The sequence below is a fragment of the Copadichromis virginalis genome, linkage group LG11 (genome assembly GCF_057382275.1).
Source record: "Copadichromis virginalis isolate Kocher_CV1m ecotype Utaka linkage group LG11, C_Virginalis_male_GT1.1, whole genome shotgun sequence".
In the NCBI taxonomy this organism is placed as follows: domain Eukaryota; kingdom Metazoa; phylum Chordata; class Actinopteri; order Cichliformes; family Cichlidae; genus Copadichromis; species Copadichromis virginalis.
The window spans coordinates 22,762,610-22,777,992 of record NC_140628.1 but is presented as its reverse complement, the minus strand read 5'-3'; the positions used below and the strand labels follow the sequence as shown (position 1 = coordinate 22,777,992).

The window sequence follows — 15,383 nt, the reverse complement described above, 5'->3', positions numbered from 1 at the left end:
CGACTCTCCAGTCATAGGTTCTGGTTAAATAGCGAGGCCTGTGAAACAGTGACTCACTCGCAGCCTGTTTTCCTACAGTCGCACAGTTTTGTGGTTTGTGTGTCCAAGCAGCTCTCCACAGCTTGTAAACCTCTCAGCTCAGGATGACTTTATGCATCAGGTCATATAACAGATAATTCCAGCTGATACGTGTGAGGTTGGGTCATAAAGATGAAGCCTTTAAGACACACCTTCTTTTTCCTGTTTTTACAGTTTCATGTGCGTCTTGACCTCCTGAATTGACCTCAAAGCTTTGCATTCCCATGAGGCAGTGGATTGTCAGTGCAATCAGGGAGTCGGTCCTATTGTCTACGCATAGCTCCTTATCAGGCGCTGCTGCTGATGGAAAATCTGCCAGGAAGCACAGCAATGGTGCATAGGTCAAAGTCTAAGAGGTAATCAGAAACTTAAACAATGAGCAGCGAAGAAATGAGAACGATTACACAAATTTCCCCCCCTCGTTTTCCCCGCTTCTTGTTCTATTTTTGTCCAGAATTCACGTACATGCTGGCTAAAATTCACAAATGCTTTGCTGAGACGTTCCCTTTAAAGAGTTTGTTGTTTTACAAACACTAATCAGTACTCTACAAATCCACAAGCAGTTGAGTGTTTCAATAAAACCCCCATCTTACTTTAATAGACAGGTGTTTTATTGAATTCTTTATTTATAATTGTTCTTTTCTTCCTGTCTTTGTTGCTTTTGTCTGCTTCTTTCCCATTGGCCAGCTTGGCAGAAGGGCAGGGTGATTAGACAATCATTAGATCCAATAAAACATTGCTGGTTAGTGGCTGGTTAACGTTTGACCAGGACAGGATGGAGCTGCTCAGATCAGTCTGACGAGTGTCTCAGTTGCTCTCTCCTCTAAGGTAAGCCACCTCGCTCTCTTGTCTCCCAAGTTTCAGGTTTGTTTCAGGAGAATTTGGAGAATTATTTTTCGGGTGTGTCGCCAGAAACAAACAGGACTGCTTGTGTTGGTTTTTATAGATTGTGCGATGACGGGTTTAAAATGTTCTCAGATTATCGCTGAAGGGCCATGATCTTGACTTGACTTTGGCAGGGCCTTAGATAAGGTGTTGGCATATTTTACTGCCTTACTGCTCTCCTTCTTCCTGGGTTGTTCTCAGCATTTTAGAATAGGAGGAAGGTAAGTGAACGGGACTTTAAATTTGGTATCATAGCAGCTGAATATAGCCAGACAAAGGTCATCCAGCCATTGATCTAAGAGGATAAAGCGAGAGGGGCCTGTAGCTTTGGATCCATGTTTGTGTATTTATCCCAGCTTCAATTTAATCAAGTGTCAAACGTCTGTTAGTTTCTCCTCTGCATACCAGTTAAGTCGCTGTAGGTGGACGTTTAGAAACTAGTGACACTGCTGAGGGACTTGCCAGTTAAAGGTCTGCTTCGCAGCAGATGTTAGTTAACAACATGGAGACAGATATTCTTATAAAATGCAGAAAACCTGCAGATAAATAAGGTGTTCAGACAATGGGGTGACTTCAAAAGTGTCCTTTGGCACAAAAAGGTCATTTGGCTCGACTCAATGTCACCTTCACTCAACCCTTTGGCTTTACCCTTCTGTTTCGCTTGAACTTTACAGCTCCAGAATCTCTACATATCTTATTTACCAACTTAAAAGAATTAAAAGTGTGATTTTTCTTTAATTGTCAGTAGCGACTGTCACATTATTTCTTTAGTAAACAAGCATTACTCTGGCCTTATAACTTGGATGCTTCTGCATTCAGTGCATTCTGTGTAGTACATTTTTTTCAGGGGAAACGGTTGCTTTAAATGCAAAATGCAGGAAAAGCTACAGATTCATTGAAGTTATGTTTATTCAAGCGTCTGAGGAGACAGCCGTAAAGTCATTGCACTGGTTTGGTGTCATATACATATACATATGTGTACACCCACTTTACAGAAAGAGAAAGACTCGGACACGAACACCTGACGCTGCTTTAAAAGGCATCGACTTTCATTTTCTTCTGTGCACTCGGGTGGGTGGTTAACCTGGAAGGTGTAGGTGGAGTCCCATGTGTAAGCACTTCAGCACAAAGTATGCACAAAGCGAGATACAGTGCACATGTGCAGATTCAAGGACAGAGGACACGCTTTCTTTGTGACACTGTGGACATTGCACATCAATGACACACTGCACTGAACGGAGAAAAGGGTTGAGAGGGTTTAAAGATTCCTCTGTGGAATTGGTAATAATCCACTACATGGGTTTTTTAGTGTTTCCGCAACAGTAGAGCACAGTGAATATTTTCCACAAAAATGACACAACCTCTGAAACCTCCTTAAACATTTTTTTCTAACCCTCCTCCTCGTCTTCCTCTTCCTTCTCAGGCTGTGATAATGACACCCATGGTGCATCTGTTGTTGCTCCCGCTGCTGCTCAGCATTGTGAGTACACGAGCGCCGGCCACCTGCTGCTGCTGTTCTTCAATACATATTCAAATGCATGAACCTGTTAAAAGATCTGTGAAATAGTCAGCGTTGATAAATGCTACACAGGGAGCGCATGAAAGAAAACACTTACAACTATCAGCAAGGTTAACGAAGAGTCTGTGAAACAGCCCTCAGTGACTCATTTTAAAACACTCACAGAAAGGGTTGCTAAACGGAGCGTGGGCCCTTTGTCTGTAGACTTTGCTCTCCCATCATGTAGTCGAATATAAAAGTTCCTCCACTGTTAAGTCATTTTGGTTCAATAAATAACTGGGCTGTAAATACTGCCCTCAATGCTTGACTGATTTCACCGGAGCTAAAGCTAAAATGGCAAATTTAGGTATGAGTGTGAGAGGTTTTCATTTTTTCTTGCCCTTTTCTGTACTCGATGACCTTTAACCTTTATTTCTGCGCTGTAATAGGCTGGTGGGAAGGATCTGGAGGAGAAGAAGGGCCCCTTTGAGAACACAGTGCTGGATGTGCCAGAGGCGACCCCAGTGCCCTATCCTTTGTTTCAGGTAATATAAGCATGGCAGCAGCTGGTGTAATATTGTCCATTTTTGAGGTGGATGAGCTGCACATGTGCCACGCACTCCATTTATCAAACACCTCAGTCAGATAAGTGTCACTAAACCAGAACCTGCACCTGAGAAGTTATCTTATCTTAATCAAGATAGGAAAATAATAAATAGTAAAAAAGAAAAACTCTGAATATAAAGTATTGTTGCAGATCTTTGTTGCTTTGTTATTGCTCCTCTGTCGGCCATCTCACAAGCCTTCACGTTTACTGTAAAAGTTTGGTAACATCATCATCATATTGTTTTTTCACTAGCTGGGAGCGTGTTCTCATTTTAGGTTTGACAGTGTTTTAGTAGATAAAGGTGAATGGCTTGGATGTGAATTGAGGCCTCGAAGGGGACTTGTGGCAGCTCCTAGGCCTACCAGATCCCAGTGTACTAAATACAAGTGAAGAAATTAAAGACTTAAAAAGGGGAGGGAGGCTGGGGCACGTAAATGAGAATGAACAGCTTGTAGAACTGGGGGAACATATATAGATAAGAACCGGAAGGAGCGTGTTTGGAGGCATGGTCCCGCTCCTGAAATTTCGATACTTTATCTCCCATAAACTCTCGCTCTCCATCAAACCTCCATTTTAATCAATCAGTCATCTATTTGCAGCAGCTGTAGCTTTGCAGATATTTAACACTTAAGTTGGGTTTCTTGGATTTAAAGTCAGACTTCCTGCTGGACTTTGATTAGCTCCATCGGTTCGATTGGTTTCATTGCCATTTCTTGCATACCATGCAGTCAAACTATTCCCACAACAGCTGCTGTACTTCACCTGCCTGCGTGTGGTTACCGGTTTGAGGTCCGGTGACCACGCTGGGCACTTCATAATGAGCTGACTGCTTCCTCTCGAATTGTCGTCACACAGTTTGGAGCTGTATTTGGGGCCATTGTCCGGTTGTTGGAGATAACTGGCTCCACCGGGTAGCCAGTTTCAGACGTAACTCTTTATTATTAGCAGGCCCTAAAAGATTTTTCCTTTCTGTTGACTCTGTGGGTTTTGTAGGTACCATTTTAGTCTCTAGAGAGTCCGAACCAGTTTGACCTGCTCTGTGAAAAATAGGTGCTACATCCATCTCCTTTTTTGTAAATGTCCACATGGAATTCATTTTTACTTCCTAGAACAAGAATACTCTGACTGGCTCCAGGGGAAAGTTTTTCTTTAACCGCTCTGAGTGCATAATCACACCCACAAAGCCTGCGGTTCCTGACGCTCAGCACTCAATCAAATTTATTAATAAAACAAGAAGCAGCAGAAAGCGCAATCCTCCACCAAGGCAGCTCACTCTCTGGACAGTGGTTACTTTTATGGGAACTTTATTGGATTTTGTATATATTCATTATGTTTTCTCTTCTTCTTTTTAAAGTACTTTAAGAAATTTATAGTTCAGTATAAATCAGAGAAAAGTGGTATCACAGATGCTTACTTTGAATACACAAACATTATGTAGCAGTAGGTTATGGATAATAGGCATTGATTTAAATAACTAGACATGAATAACCTGAGCTTGTTATACAATATTACACTACAATTTATTTCTAGATAACTAGGCAGCTTCTTCTCTTTCTCATCAAACACTTTCTTTAGCGCATTATGGAGTGAACCTGAAAGAAGGGCAGATGTGAAATGAGAGGTCAAAGGTCCACATTAATCTGATATTTAGAATGCCCATATTTCATTCTCTATGTGCCCTGTATACCTTGTCATCAAGACAAACAATGGCAGTAAGAAACATAGTTATAAACAGCTCTGCATTATTATCACTTTGACCTTCAGATCAGTCCATTTACCTTTAAGGAGAGGTCAGAGGTCAAATGTGACATTATATTTGAAATCTTTATACAGTGGTTTCTATATGTTGACACACCACACTTGTGAAAATAATATTTTTTGTCAATTTTTGATGATTAAATCTCAAGATGACCTTGAAGACCTTGGTGGATGTAAGCCAGATTTTAACTGATCGTTAACGTGACCCAAATCTATATCCCTATGAAGTTTTATCCAAATTCATTAAAAACTTTTCGAGCTATCATGTTTACAGAGAGAATGACGTGGCAAAGTTAAATCATTTTTACATTTACTAGCTACAGCTGTCTTCAGACGCACTAATGTAATCGGATGGGATTTAGATCGATTAGACTTTTTTAGAGAGCAGGTGGGGGGTCTGACTCACAGCAAACGGTTTGGGCCAGAATCAGACCCAGAACTCAGCAACCTTTTGGCATATGAGTCATCTGTTCAGCCAGGTGAGCTGTAGCGGTGCCCAAATGCAATGAATTTTCATTGAGTTACAATGAAGTGGGGCTCTGTACTCTGTACTCCTTTACAGATACCTCAGTAATGCTTCACGATTAATGTTTCCATGAATCATTTTAGGCATTTTGTGTGAGTTTTTGGTTAATTTTAATGTTATTTCAGTTTCAAAAACAGATACATGCTTCTTTTAAAAATAGAGATATTTCTAAACACCCCATTCTTTTAGTGTAGCCTCTGATCTGGAAACCACTGGACCAATGGCAACAGCAGCTGGATGTTACTTATGTTACAGCGGTGATACATTAATATAAACATTTAACATTGATCACTTTTACTGTTGTGCACTTTTACTTCAGTGGGGTTTTTACAGCGGATCCTTGTGTTTTTATTTGAATATGTTGTATTTATATACTGGTTTAAAATGCAGAAGAGTACTTCTTCCATTAATGCGTGCAAATCAGAAACTTGCAGTCATACTCAGATTAACTGTCAAGTATGTGATCTTTTAAGGAAGTTATGGTGTTTTCCCCTTTTTGTTCACTTAAAAAGTTACCACTTTTTTTTCTGAGATCAAATGAAACTCAAGAAGCGATGAACAGACCTGTTTTTTGTGGTCAAAGTGTCCTGATTTTTCTCGTCTGCTTCTTTCACTCCTTAGTTTCAGGTGACAGATCCACATGTTAATAACTTCAGGCTGAGTGGAGAAGGTGGGCAAGACATTAGTATTTCAAAGGATGGGTGGCTTTATCTGGAACAACCTCTGGACTGGTCGCGAGAGGAGCACTACATTATCATGGTAACACGATATCTTTATTCAAACACATGGAAAACCGTGCTCACATTGCATTAGGCACACGGGACACACACTCGTGCATAAAAACTCATGTTCGTGCACAGGTGGAGGCACTGGCAGATGAAGAAGTGGTGGAGGGCCCGATTTATGTGACCATAAATGTTTTGGATGTCAACAACAAAGCACCGTACTTCAACCAGAGTGTCTACACAGCTGTGGTTCGGGAGAATACGCCAGCAGGTTGTGCACACTTCTACCTGTTGTGACATTTTTGCTTTGCATATATTTATTTTTTATCCTTGCTCGCTCGATCTTTTTTAAAGTACTTATGATAGAACAGGTGGCCTTACGTCTAGTTCATCACGGGCAGTAATAACAGCTGCCCCCTGTTGATTTCAACACTTTCATCTTTTTTAAGTAAACCTTTATGCTGAAGAGTACACGTGATTTAAGGAGTTTGCATCTTTTAGTCCATAACCTGCAAATTACATGTGCTATTCATTTTAATGAGAGTGATTTTTCAAAGCAGATAAAAGAATTAGAGCTTCATTTCTCCCCTTCGAGGCTTTAATTTTACTTGATTATGAAAGTCAGCTTGCAGAGGTCTTCAGTGCAGTCGGGCAGTCATCACAGTGGATGTTTGATCTTTTTCATTTTGCCACTGAATGCTTTCTGCTCAAACCTGGGACTTTAAACTCAAGCTGTGACACCAAGTTTGTTTAGATCTACACATTTGAGTTTTAAACGTAAGTCAAAAATGAAAGAGTTTTGGGACAGTAGTGTGGCGTGGCGGTAGCACCTCACAGCAAGTAGGTCCTGGGTTTGAATCCTGCATCTGACCTTTCTGTGTAGAGTTTGCTTGATCTCACCAAGTACTCCGGCTTCCTTCCACAGTTCAAAGAAATGCAGTTAGTTGGGTTAAGTTAATTGATCATGTGACATATTGCCAATAGTGTACCCCGCCTCTCTGCTAATGGCAGCTGGCTCCAGCCACCCTACAACCATCAATTTGAGTACATAGTAATATGTTTGGTGTTAAATTAAAGTGCAGCTAATGTGTAGCTCAAAGGATAAAGCGTGCACCACTGTATTTGTTTTTTCAGAGAACCCTTTAAAGGATTCCTTCTATGCATGTGGGTTAAGCAGTATTTCTTTAAGTAGACAGTGTGAGTCACCATACCTGTCTCTATGACTTTAACGTAAGTTTTCTGTGTGGCTCTAGCTGTCCCATTTACCCGAGTGTTTGCGACGGATCAGGATGACCCGGAGACTCCAAACGCTCGTCTGAGATACAGCCTGGTCAGCGAGATCCCCAGCATACGAGACACAAAGCTGTTTCAGATCAACCCCGACACTGGAGAGATCTCCACAACAGAGCAAGGTAGCACCAAAGTTCTCACAGCTCTCCCCCCGGAGAGGGAAGCAGTATGTAATCAGTCTGTGTGTTAGCAGTGCAGCATCCACAGTTTTACGATTATCATTCAGTGTGATGGTAAATACCAATAACAGCTCGAGCTGATCTGATTTTAGTGAAAATCAGGTGAAGGCCACACAAAATGTGAAAATCAGGAAAATCTTTACATTACCCATTGTTTTTTCAAGTTTAACAACAGTTTACTAGGTCAGTATCTGGGTTGGTTAAGCATTTGACCTTGACTTTCATTGTTAGCACCCAAGGTCAAAGTTAAGCTTGAAAGAAAATTCAAGAAACAATATTGAGTAATATATCATGTGAAAGAGCACGAAGAGAGCTGCACAACACGCCTTTTATTTCTTCAGTAAGAAGCACTACGACATCACAGTGAAGCCACAACCAGGCGATGTCTTCATATTGTAATGAAAACATCAAAGTTTTAGATCAGCTTCAGGGGGATTTGTGCTTCTAGTAAGTATTTATTTTGATTTCATTTTGACTTTTTGGTTTCCAGATTGGGTTTTATGATTTTACCTTATTTTTTATTGTTTTTTAAAATGTTTCATTTTTGTTTAATTTTTATTAGTTTCAGTGTTAATTTCGTCTTTATTACTTTATTATTTATAGCAAATACCAGAGGCAAGATTTTGGAAAATCAACTTAGATATTACAATATAAAGAACATTTTTAAAAGCAGTCAACTCACAGGGTTGTAGACATCCAAACCTCAATAAAAACATCCATCGAATCCTCATCAGGCAGTTTGTGATACAAATTTTACCAAATTAACAAGTGAGGACATTTCCTCTGCACACCTGACATGTGTATATATGACCGGTTTATACAGGGAGAAATAAATATATATTTATTATAACCTCTGCACACTTCTTCACTTACCACTATTTTAATGGATTTAGGTCATAATATATATATTTTAGTAAGTTTTCCAAGTTTACAAAATCGTTTCAGTTGGTTTTAAATTTTTTTCACAGTTAAATAAAATGTTTGGATTTTTTCACATCTAATTTTAGTTTAGTTTTAGATTACAACAATAACGTTGGGTTGCACAGAGACCTGAAGCCAGCCATAGAAGCACAGAACTCTGTGTGGCATCCGTGGAAAAGTCTTTAATCTGTGGCCACCGTCTCTGCCTGTAATCTGGCAGATCATCTTGTGTACTCAAGATTAATGCTGATTGAAGGCAGGTTGCCTAAATGTGTCGCGTGACGCTCATCACTGATTACTTTGAGTTCAATTAGGAGTTTGTTTCCCCTCTTAGATCACCTGAAGCGCGTCTGCGATGTGTGTGAGCATGCTCGCTGGTGTTTGATGCGTGTGTGTTGTTTTAACAGGGCAGCAGCTGCTAAAGGCAAGGGAGGGCATCCAGTATGCCAGGGGAGAAGATCGGAGCATTGAAACTCTGAAGAGAAAGTTCGATGACTACTGTTCGGTGCAGGAGGTCCCCTACGAACACAACCCCTTCTTCACCTGTGTGCAGAGAGCAGGTTTGTTTCCAAAAGAGTCGTCAGTAAAGCTGAACAGTTAACGCTGTCAGTTAACAAGATCTGGGCATAATCTCACACAATTTTCAGACGTTTTATAGTCAAGATGAACAGTTTAATGGAGCAAATACTCATCTAAACGATTAATATTGAAAATAAGCTTGAGTTGCAGCTGCAACAGTGGAGAAATTTCACGATGAAGGACGAAGAATAATAAGAACATAGACAACAACATCTGGGCTTTGATGGTGCTCTTTAAAGTCGGAGCATATGATGGTGCAGATTGAAGGATTGTGTTAATGTAGATAAACAGACTGTAATGAAGAAGTTGCTGTCAGCAATTAGCGCTGGGTGCTGAGTTGATGAGTTCAGTTGGGGAGAGAGGTTTAGTCGCGTCCATCGGACTCAGCTTTTCAGAATAAGAGATTTGCTGGAATGTTTTAGTGAGTTTTACCCCAAAGAAAAACTCCTTGGTTCAAATTAAAATATTTATTCTCCACTTGTGGTGTCAGAGATGAGACGGCAAAACTTGGACCCCCTGGAAGACCCAGACTACACCCTGTTTGTGCGCGTGCAGGACCTGGAAGGAGCTTCGCAGAATGCACTAAGTGGAAACAGCAGAGTCCAGATTGCTGTGCAGCAAAACCTGTGGAAGAATCCCGGACCCATACGCATTAGAGAAAACTTAGAGGAAACATACCCACTAACCATTGCTAAGGTGTGCTGAGATTCATATATTCATACTCCTAACTGCCTCTCATCTTTATCCATCAACTGACCATCCTAGTCTGGACCCTGCCTGTCTCTCTCTCTCCATCCAGGTCCAGTCTAATGACCCTGATGCCAGATACGTACTGGTCCAGAAGGAGCGAGAGCTGAAATTCCCCTTTGAGATCACACAAAATGGAGAAATAATGGTGACAGAGAAGCTGGACAGAGAAAGCAAAGAGAGGGTAGATAACACATTTGTTCAATAAGTTATATAAAAATAAAGACGCACTTCTAGGAGTTTTTCTTGAGCTTCAGTTGATTCCGTTTCCAGTTCATCCTGGTGGTGCTCGCAAAGGATGAAAATGACAACGAAGTGGATCCACCCATGGAGATTTACGTGTTGGTGGACGATGTGAATGACAACGCACCTGTGTGCGATGAGGAGACTGTGTTTGAGTTCCAGGAGAATGAGCCTGTAGGTAAGGATGCCTCCGTCGAGGTGCGCAGCATCCATATGGGTGGTGGTTTCTTCACAGGCAGCCTGTTGAATTCAAGAATATTTCCAATTTGTAAAAAAGTTTTTTCGAAGTTTCATGACAGACGTGAGAGATTCTCACTGCATCTCCTTCAGGTGGCCTCGTAGGAGAGCTGCTGGCTCATGATAGCGATAAAGAAGGGACACTGAATTCTGTTTTGACTTACACCATCTTGTCCCAAAATCCACCCACCGCCTCCAAAACCTTCTCCATCGACGAATCTTCTGGAGCAATTCGTACACTGCACTTGCTGCGGCGAAGGGAAAATGCGGTCTACAACCTCAATGTCCGAGTCAGTGACGCAGGTAACATACTGTATGAAAGCACACCTGTAGGCTGAGTTTAGTTAACGCTTTTAACTTTGGATGAAGTTTTTATGGCTTTTCTCTCACAGAATTCAGCACAAATTGTAAGGTTGTCGTCAAGGTCATTGACGTCAATGATGAGCTGCCCAAGTTTGAGAAGAATGATGTAAGTATGGGAACCTTTCGAACGCTGGCTCTTGTTCCTCATTCTGACTGGCTGGCATTGTTACTGTGTCTGTTTCTGTGTCCGTATGCAGTACGGCAACGAGACTCTGACAGAGGACACTCCTCTGGGACACACACTTCTGACCATCAAAGCGACAGATAATGACGACCCAGACACCGGCAGCTCGGAGATCCAGTTCATCATCTCTGAAGGAAACACCGACGACGTCTTTGCCGTGGAAACTGACGGCAAAGGTGTTGGTTATCTGGTTCTGGCTAAGGTGGTGATCTCCATTCTCTCTGTTTCATTTCTTGCAAACTTTGATCTTTAAGTAGCTGCTCCAACATTTCTGGTCCCTTTTAAATAGTTCAGATTATTAAATTCTCGTGATGGAGTTTTTTGTTGTCTTTGTATCTTTTTTTATATTTTTGCTTATAATTGTTGAAAATGAAAGAGCTGAAGCTAGTAGTCATCATGCACGTAACAGCAACATTAGAGTTTGGTCATACATGATTTTATGGCCATAGTAAATGATCCTTGTTTACCCCTAAACCTGCATGTCCATATAACTCATTTGGATTTTAGTGCTTTTCAACACTCTGTTGTAAACTTTCATCATCATCTCTGCCTCTCTTTTCTTTTGTGGTTCCTCTAAAACCTTTTTTCTCCTCCTTCCTAACAGCCTCTGGACTTTGAGACCTCTCCCAGTTACAGGCTCCAGATTGATGCTCGTAACCCAGAGCCGTTGATGGAAAGTCTCAAGTATGGCAGCGAGTCCACCGCCTTTTTCTCTGTGTCGGTCATCGATGTAGACGAGGCTCCAAAGTTCAGCATGGACATCCTGGATGTGACCATATATGAAAACATCACCAAAGGATCCGTGCTGCTCACTGTGCATGCAAAGGACCCAGAGGGCAAAGAGATCGGGTAAACACACCAGTGACTGCTCAGTGTCTGGGTCCTAAGTACTTAAAAAGTTGCAGCTGTTTAAAGATTTAGTGAAAGCTGCTACATAATACAGGAAATATACACAGTGTACAGGAAGATGCAGCTAAGGGTAATGCCCCTCTACCTAATGCCAGGGGTTAAGGTATGTGTAACATTTTAAGTCAAAACTTGTGTTGCAATTTTTTTTTTGTTACAATTACACTGTATTCCCAAAAGTATTCACTTATCAGCCGTCATCCTCAAATGAACTTGAGTGACATCCCATTCTTAATTGATAGGGTTTAATATGATGTCAGCCCACCCTTTGCAGCTGTAACAGCTTTAGCTTGTCTTGGAAACAAGTGTTTACAGGGAATTTGTGAGGTCAGACACTGATTTTGGATAAGAAGGCCTGCCTCACAGTTTCCACTGTAATTCACCCCAAAGGTGTTCTTGGGATCAGGTTGAAGTCAGGACTGTGCAGGCCAGTCAAGTTCTTCCACACCAGCCTCACTCATCCACATCTTTATGGACCTCGCTTTGTGTACTGGTGTGCAACCATTTTGGAACAGGACAGGGCCATCCCCAAACTGTTCCCACAAAGTTGGGAGCATGAAATTGTTCAAAATGTGTTGGTATGCTGAAGCATTAAAAGTTCCTTCATTAGAACTAAAAGCGCAACTCCTGCAAAACAGCTCACACGTTGGCCCAATGCAATCAGACAAGTACTGTTCTCTTGGGCACTGCCAAATCCATTACACGAAGCTCTCTTTGCACTGTTCTTGAGATAATCTGAAGGCCACATGAAGTTTGGGGGTCTGCAACTAACTCTGCAGAAAGTTGGTGAACAATGTGCACTATGCACCTCAACATCGTCTGTCCTGGCTCTGTAATTGGATTGCTCTTATTCCCAACGTTAATACCACTAACAGCTGACTGTGGAAAATTTGGTAGTGGGATTTTAGCACGGTACCACGCTGGAATTCACTGAACTCCTGAGAGCGACCCACTCTTTCAAAAATGTTTGTAGAAACAGTTTTCATGCAGTCAGTGCTTGATTTTATACCCGTGGCCACGGAAGTGATCGGAACACCTGAATTCAATTATTTGGATGGATGAGTGAATACCTTTGGTAATATAGTGTATATTTCAGTTTTGTGAAACTTTGTAGAACGGAAGCAGCTGAGAGAATTCCTGACTTTACTTTAATAAACTTCCTCCACAAAGCGTGGTCTAAAAAACAAAGTTTCACTTCTTTCACACAGTGCATTGCTTTTCAAAACTGTTTTTCCTTAACTGATCCTAATCTTCCTCTTAGCTGATGCATGAAGTGGCTGGATACACCACATGCAGCGCATTGATGGCTTTGGCCTTGTTGAGCACTGACTGCTAGTTTGAATTATCCTCTTCTCTGACTACCACATGTACAGAAAACAGACCATTGATTCGTTTTGACTACCGATGTTTCCCCTGGCCACCAGCTCAGTGTGCGCTTCATCATTGACTGTGCCAGACCGATGATTGATGATTGTGTTTGTGTGCAGATATAAGCTGGACGGTGACACTCAAGGCTGGCTGGAGTTGGATGCTGCCACAGGAGAGATCAGGACCAAAGAAAAACTGGACAGAGAGAAGGTGGACTCGTTCAAAGTCACTGTCACTGCCTTCGAAAAGGGTGAGAGAAGACACTGCTCTACAGCTTTTCCTTTATAGGCCACACAGTGTGAGACATATCGGCTAAAATAGTTTGAAACACAATAAGAAACATCTGCATACAAACACTTTCATTACCTTTCAGAAGCTCCTGTAGATCTTCATGTGTTTAAGGCTTTTGACCATTAAATACTGACCGCTGCTCGCCTTTATAAAACAAACTACTTGTGGGTGAGACCACATTTTTCATACTCTCTGATATTCCCTCTGAAGCCAACCCGGAGAAGGCCACTGAGCGTGACCTGCATGTAAGGCTGTTGGACGTGAACGACAACGTCCCCAAACTGATGGAGACCCAGGCCTTCATCTGCATGAAGAATCCCAAACCTGTTCTCATAAAGGCCGAAGACTCAGACAGCGACCCTTTCTCCCAGCCGTTCACTTTCAGCTTTGGCACCAAAACCGGGAAATCTCCCAACTGGGAGCTGAACCAAGTTGACGGTACGCTTACATCTGTAATGTAAAACGAAAAACATCAAACTAAGATGTAAAGACGCACGTTTCTGTGTTCAGCTTAGAACATTTTATGTGTTTTTCTTTGTGTGTCACACAGATACAACAGCTGAACTGAAACTGAAGAAACCACCAACTCAAGATAAAACCTTCTCACTTCCCATTACCGTTAAAGACAAAGCAGGTGTGGGAGTCCCACAGGCATTTGAGGGTGAGTCACATTTGTAAGCCTTACTTCTGGCAATATTCTACAGTCACGGCAAGAAAGGCATCCCTTCTAATGTTTTACACACCAGGACATAATAAAAAAATATAGTTCTTATAAGGTTTTAAAAAAAATCAGGAAAATCCAAAATCACGCAACATGTTCATTAATTATTCCACATAATCTACACCAAAATGCAGAAAGAGTGTGTGAAAGCCCTTCCAAACAAGCCACACTTCTTTTACTTTTACATTTAACATGCTAAATGAGACATGTATAGTCTTTTTTTTATTATTTCCTGATTTCTAAAATCTTAATTTAGAGTTTAATCTGGGTGTTTTTTCTTTTTACCATAACTGATTATCTGCATCAGTGCCCAGTTTAGTGCTGTATCCAGTAAATCACCCAGTTCATCATAGGCTGCTGATAGAAAGCTAAAAGTTAGGAACAAAATAAGGAAAAGTTGATGATATTTTAGTGTAATCAGCTGGCCCGTCATACTTTACTTTCCATTTTGTCTCCTTCACAGTGAAAGTATGTAACTGCACAGAGCTGGGCTACTGCTACGTTGCACCAGAAGGAGCGGCGCTCAGTTATGGAATGGGACCCACCATTGGGATCCTGGCTGGCATTCTGGGATTCTGCGGTAATTCTAACAAACCCCAAAATAAATCTGTTATCTGATAAAACCAAGTTTCACACAAACCGTTAGACTGTCCAACAGTGTCAGTGTGAAGTTTTGTGTTCCAGTGACTGACTTCTGTTTTATGTCTCCTCCTTTCGCAGTTATCGTGTTCGTTGTAGTGATCAAACGCATCAACAAAAAGAGCCAAAGAAAAGCCCAGGCCGAAGGGGACGAGAGCAATGCCATGATGTAGACACGACGCAGATGGTTTCCGAGTCTCTTATTTATATGTGCCAGTAACACAAATCAGAAATTAGCCTCCAAGAGATCAACAGTGTGTACAATGTTTGAGATAGGAGGAAAATTCTCCAACCAGAGCCTTAAACCAGTCTTCCTGCTCGGTCCTTATCTTAATTATAACTTAGATTCTTAAAACCAGACTAGACTACACACACAACTTGGGATTATTTAGATTTAAATTCTCACCTGCCTATTAAATAAGATAGGACAGGTACACTGACCCATAAAATATCTGTGGTAAAATACTCCAGGCCTGAAACTCAAATGAGTCCTCGCACATCTACTTTAGCTATATTTACATACTATATTATAATATAATATACTATATATTATATTATATATATTATAATATAATATACTATATTTACAACATGAACATTATTAACAAATGTTGTGCATCCCTTAATTAATCTGTTAG

The 15,383-nt window shown here is 41.1% G+C and overlaps 1 protein-coding gene across 2 annotated transcripts; it reads left to right on the top strand.

Moving 5' to 3' along the window:
• Positions 1-255: 255 nt before the first annotated feature.
• Positions 256-15,224, top strand: cdh17 (cadherin 17, LI cadherin (liver-intestine)). 2 transcript variants are annotated; one of them, XM_085473755.1, is made up of 20 exons: positions 256-434; positions 766-906; positions 2,387-2,443; positions 2,911-3,006; positions 5,974-6,111; positions 6,213-6,348; positions 7,331-7,489; positions 8,875-9,027; positions 9,537-9,742; positions 9,846-9,977; positions 10,067-10,214; positions 10,367-10,576; positions 10,666-10,742; positions 10,834-11,022; positions 11,425-11,669; positions 13,214-13,344; positions 13,596-13,823; positions 13,936-14,046; positions 14,570-14,686; positions 14,827-15,224. In XM_085473755.1, the coding sequence occupies exons 3-20, from the start codon at positions 2,396-2,398 to the stop codon at positions 14,916-14,918; spliced, it is 2,616 nt and encodes an 871-aa protein (XP_085329881.1). In that variant the 5' UTR covers positions 256-434; positions 766-906; positions 2,387-2,395; the 3' UTR covers positions 14,919-15,224. The 2 variants fall into 2 exon arrangements, with proteins under 2 accessions (XP_085329881.1, XP_085329882.1); XM_085473756.1 differs by lacking the exons at positions 256-434; positions 766-906 and adding an exon at positions 1,044-1,184.
• Positions 15,225-15,383: the final 159 nt, after the last annotated feature.

Bases quoted from the DNA above. Each gene is read 5' to 3' on its own strand.
- cdh17 (XM_085473755.1), top strand. From the start codon at position 2,396: ATGACACCCATGGTGCATCTGTTGTTGCTCCCGCTGCTGCTCAGCATT. The intron at 2,444-2,910 runs GTGAGTACACGA...GCGCTGTAATAG, and splicing joins TCCCGCTGCTGCTCAGCATT to GCTGGTGGGAAGGATCTGGA. The intron at 13,345-13,595 runs GTGAGAGAAGAC...TTCCCTCTGAAG, and splicing joins TGTCACTGCCTTCGAAAAGG to CCAACCCGGAGAAGGCCACT.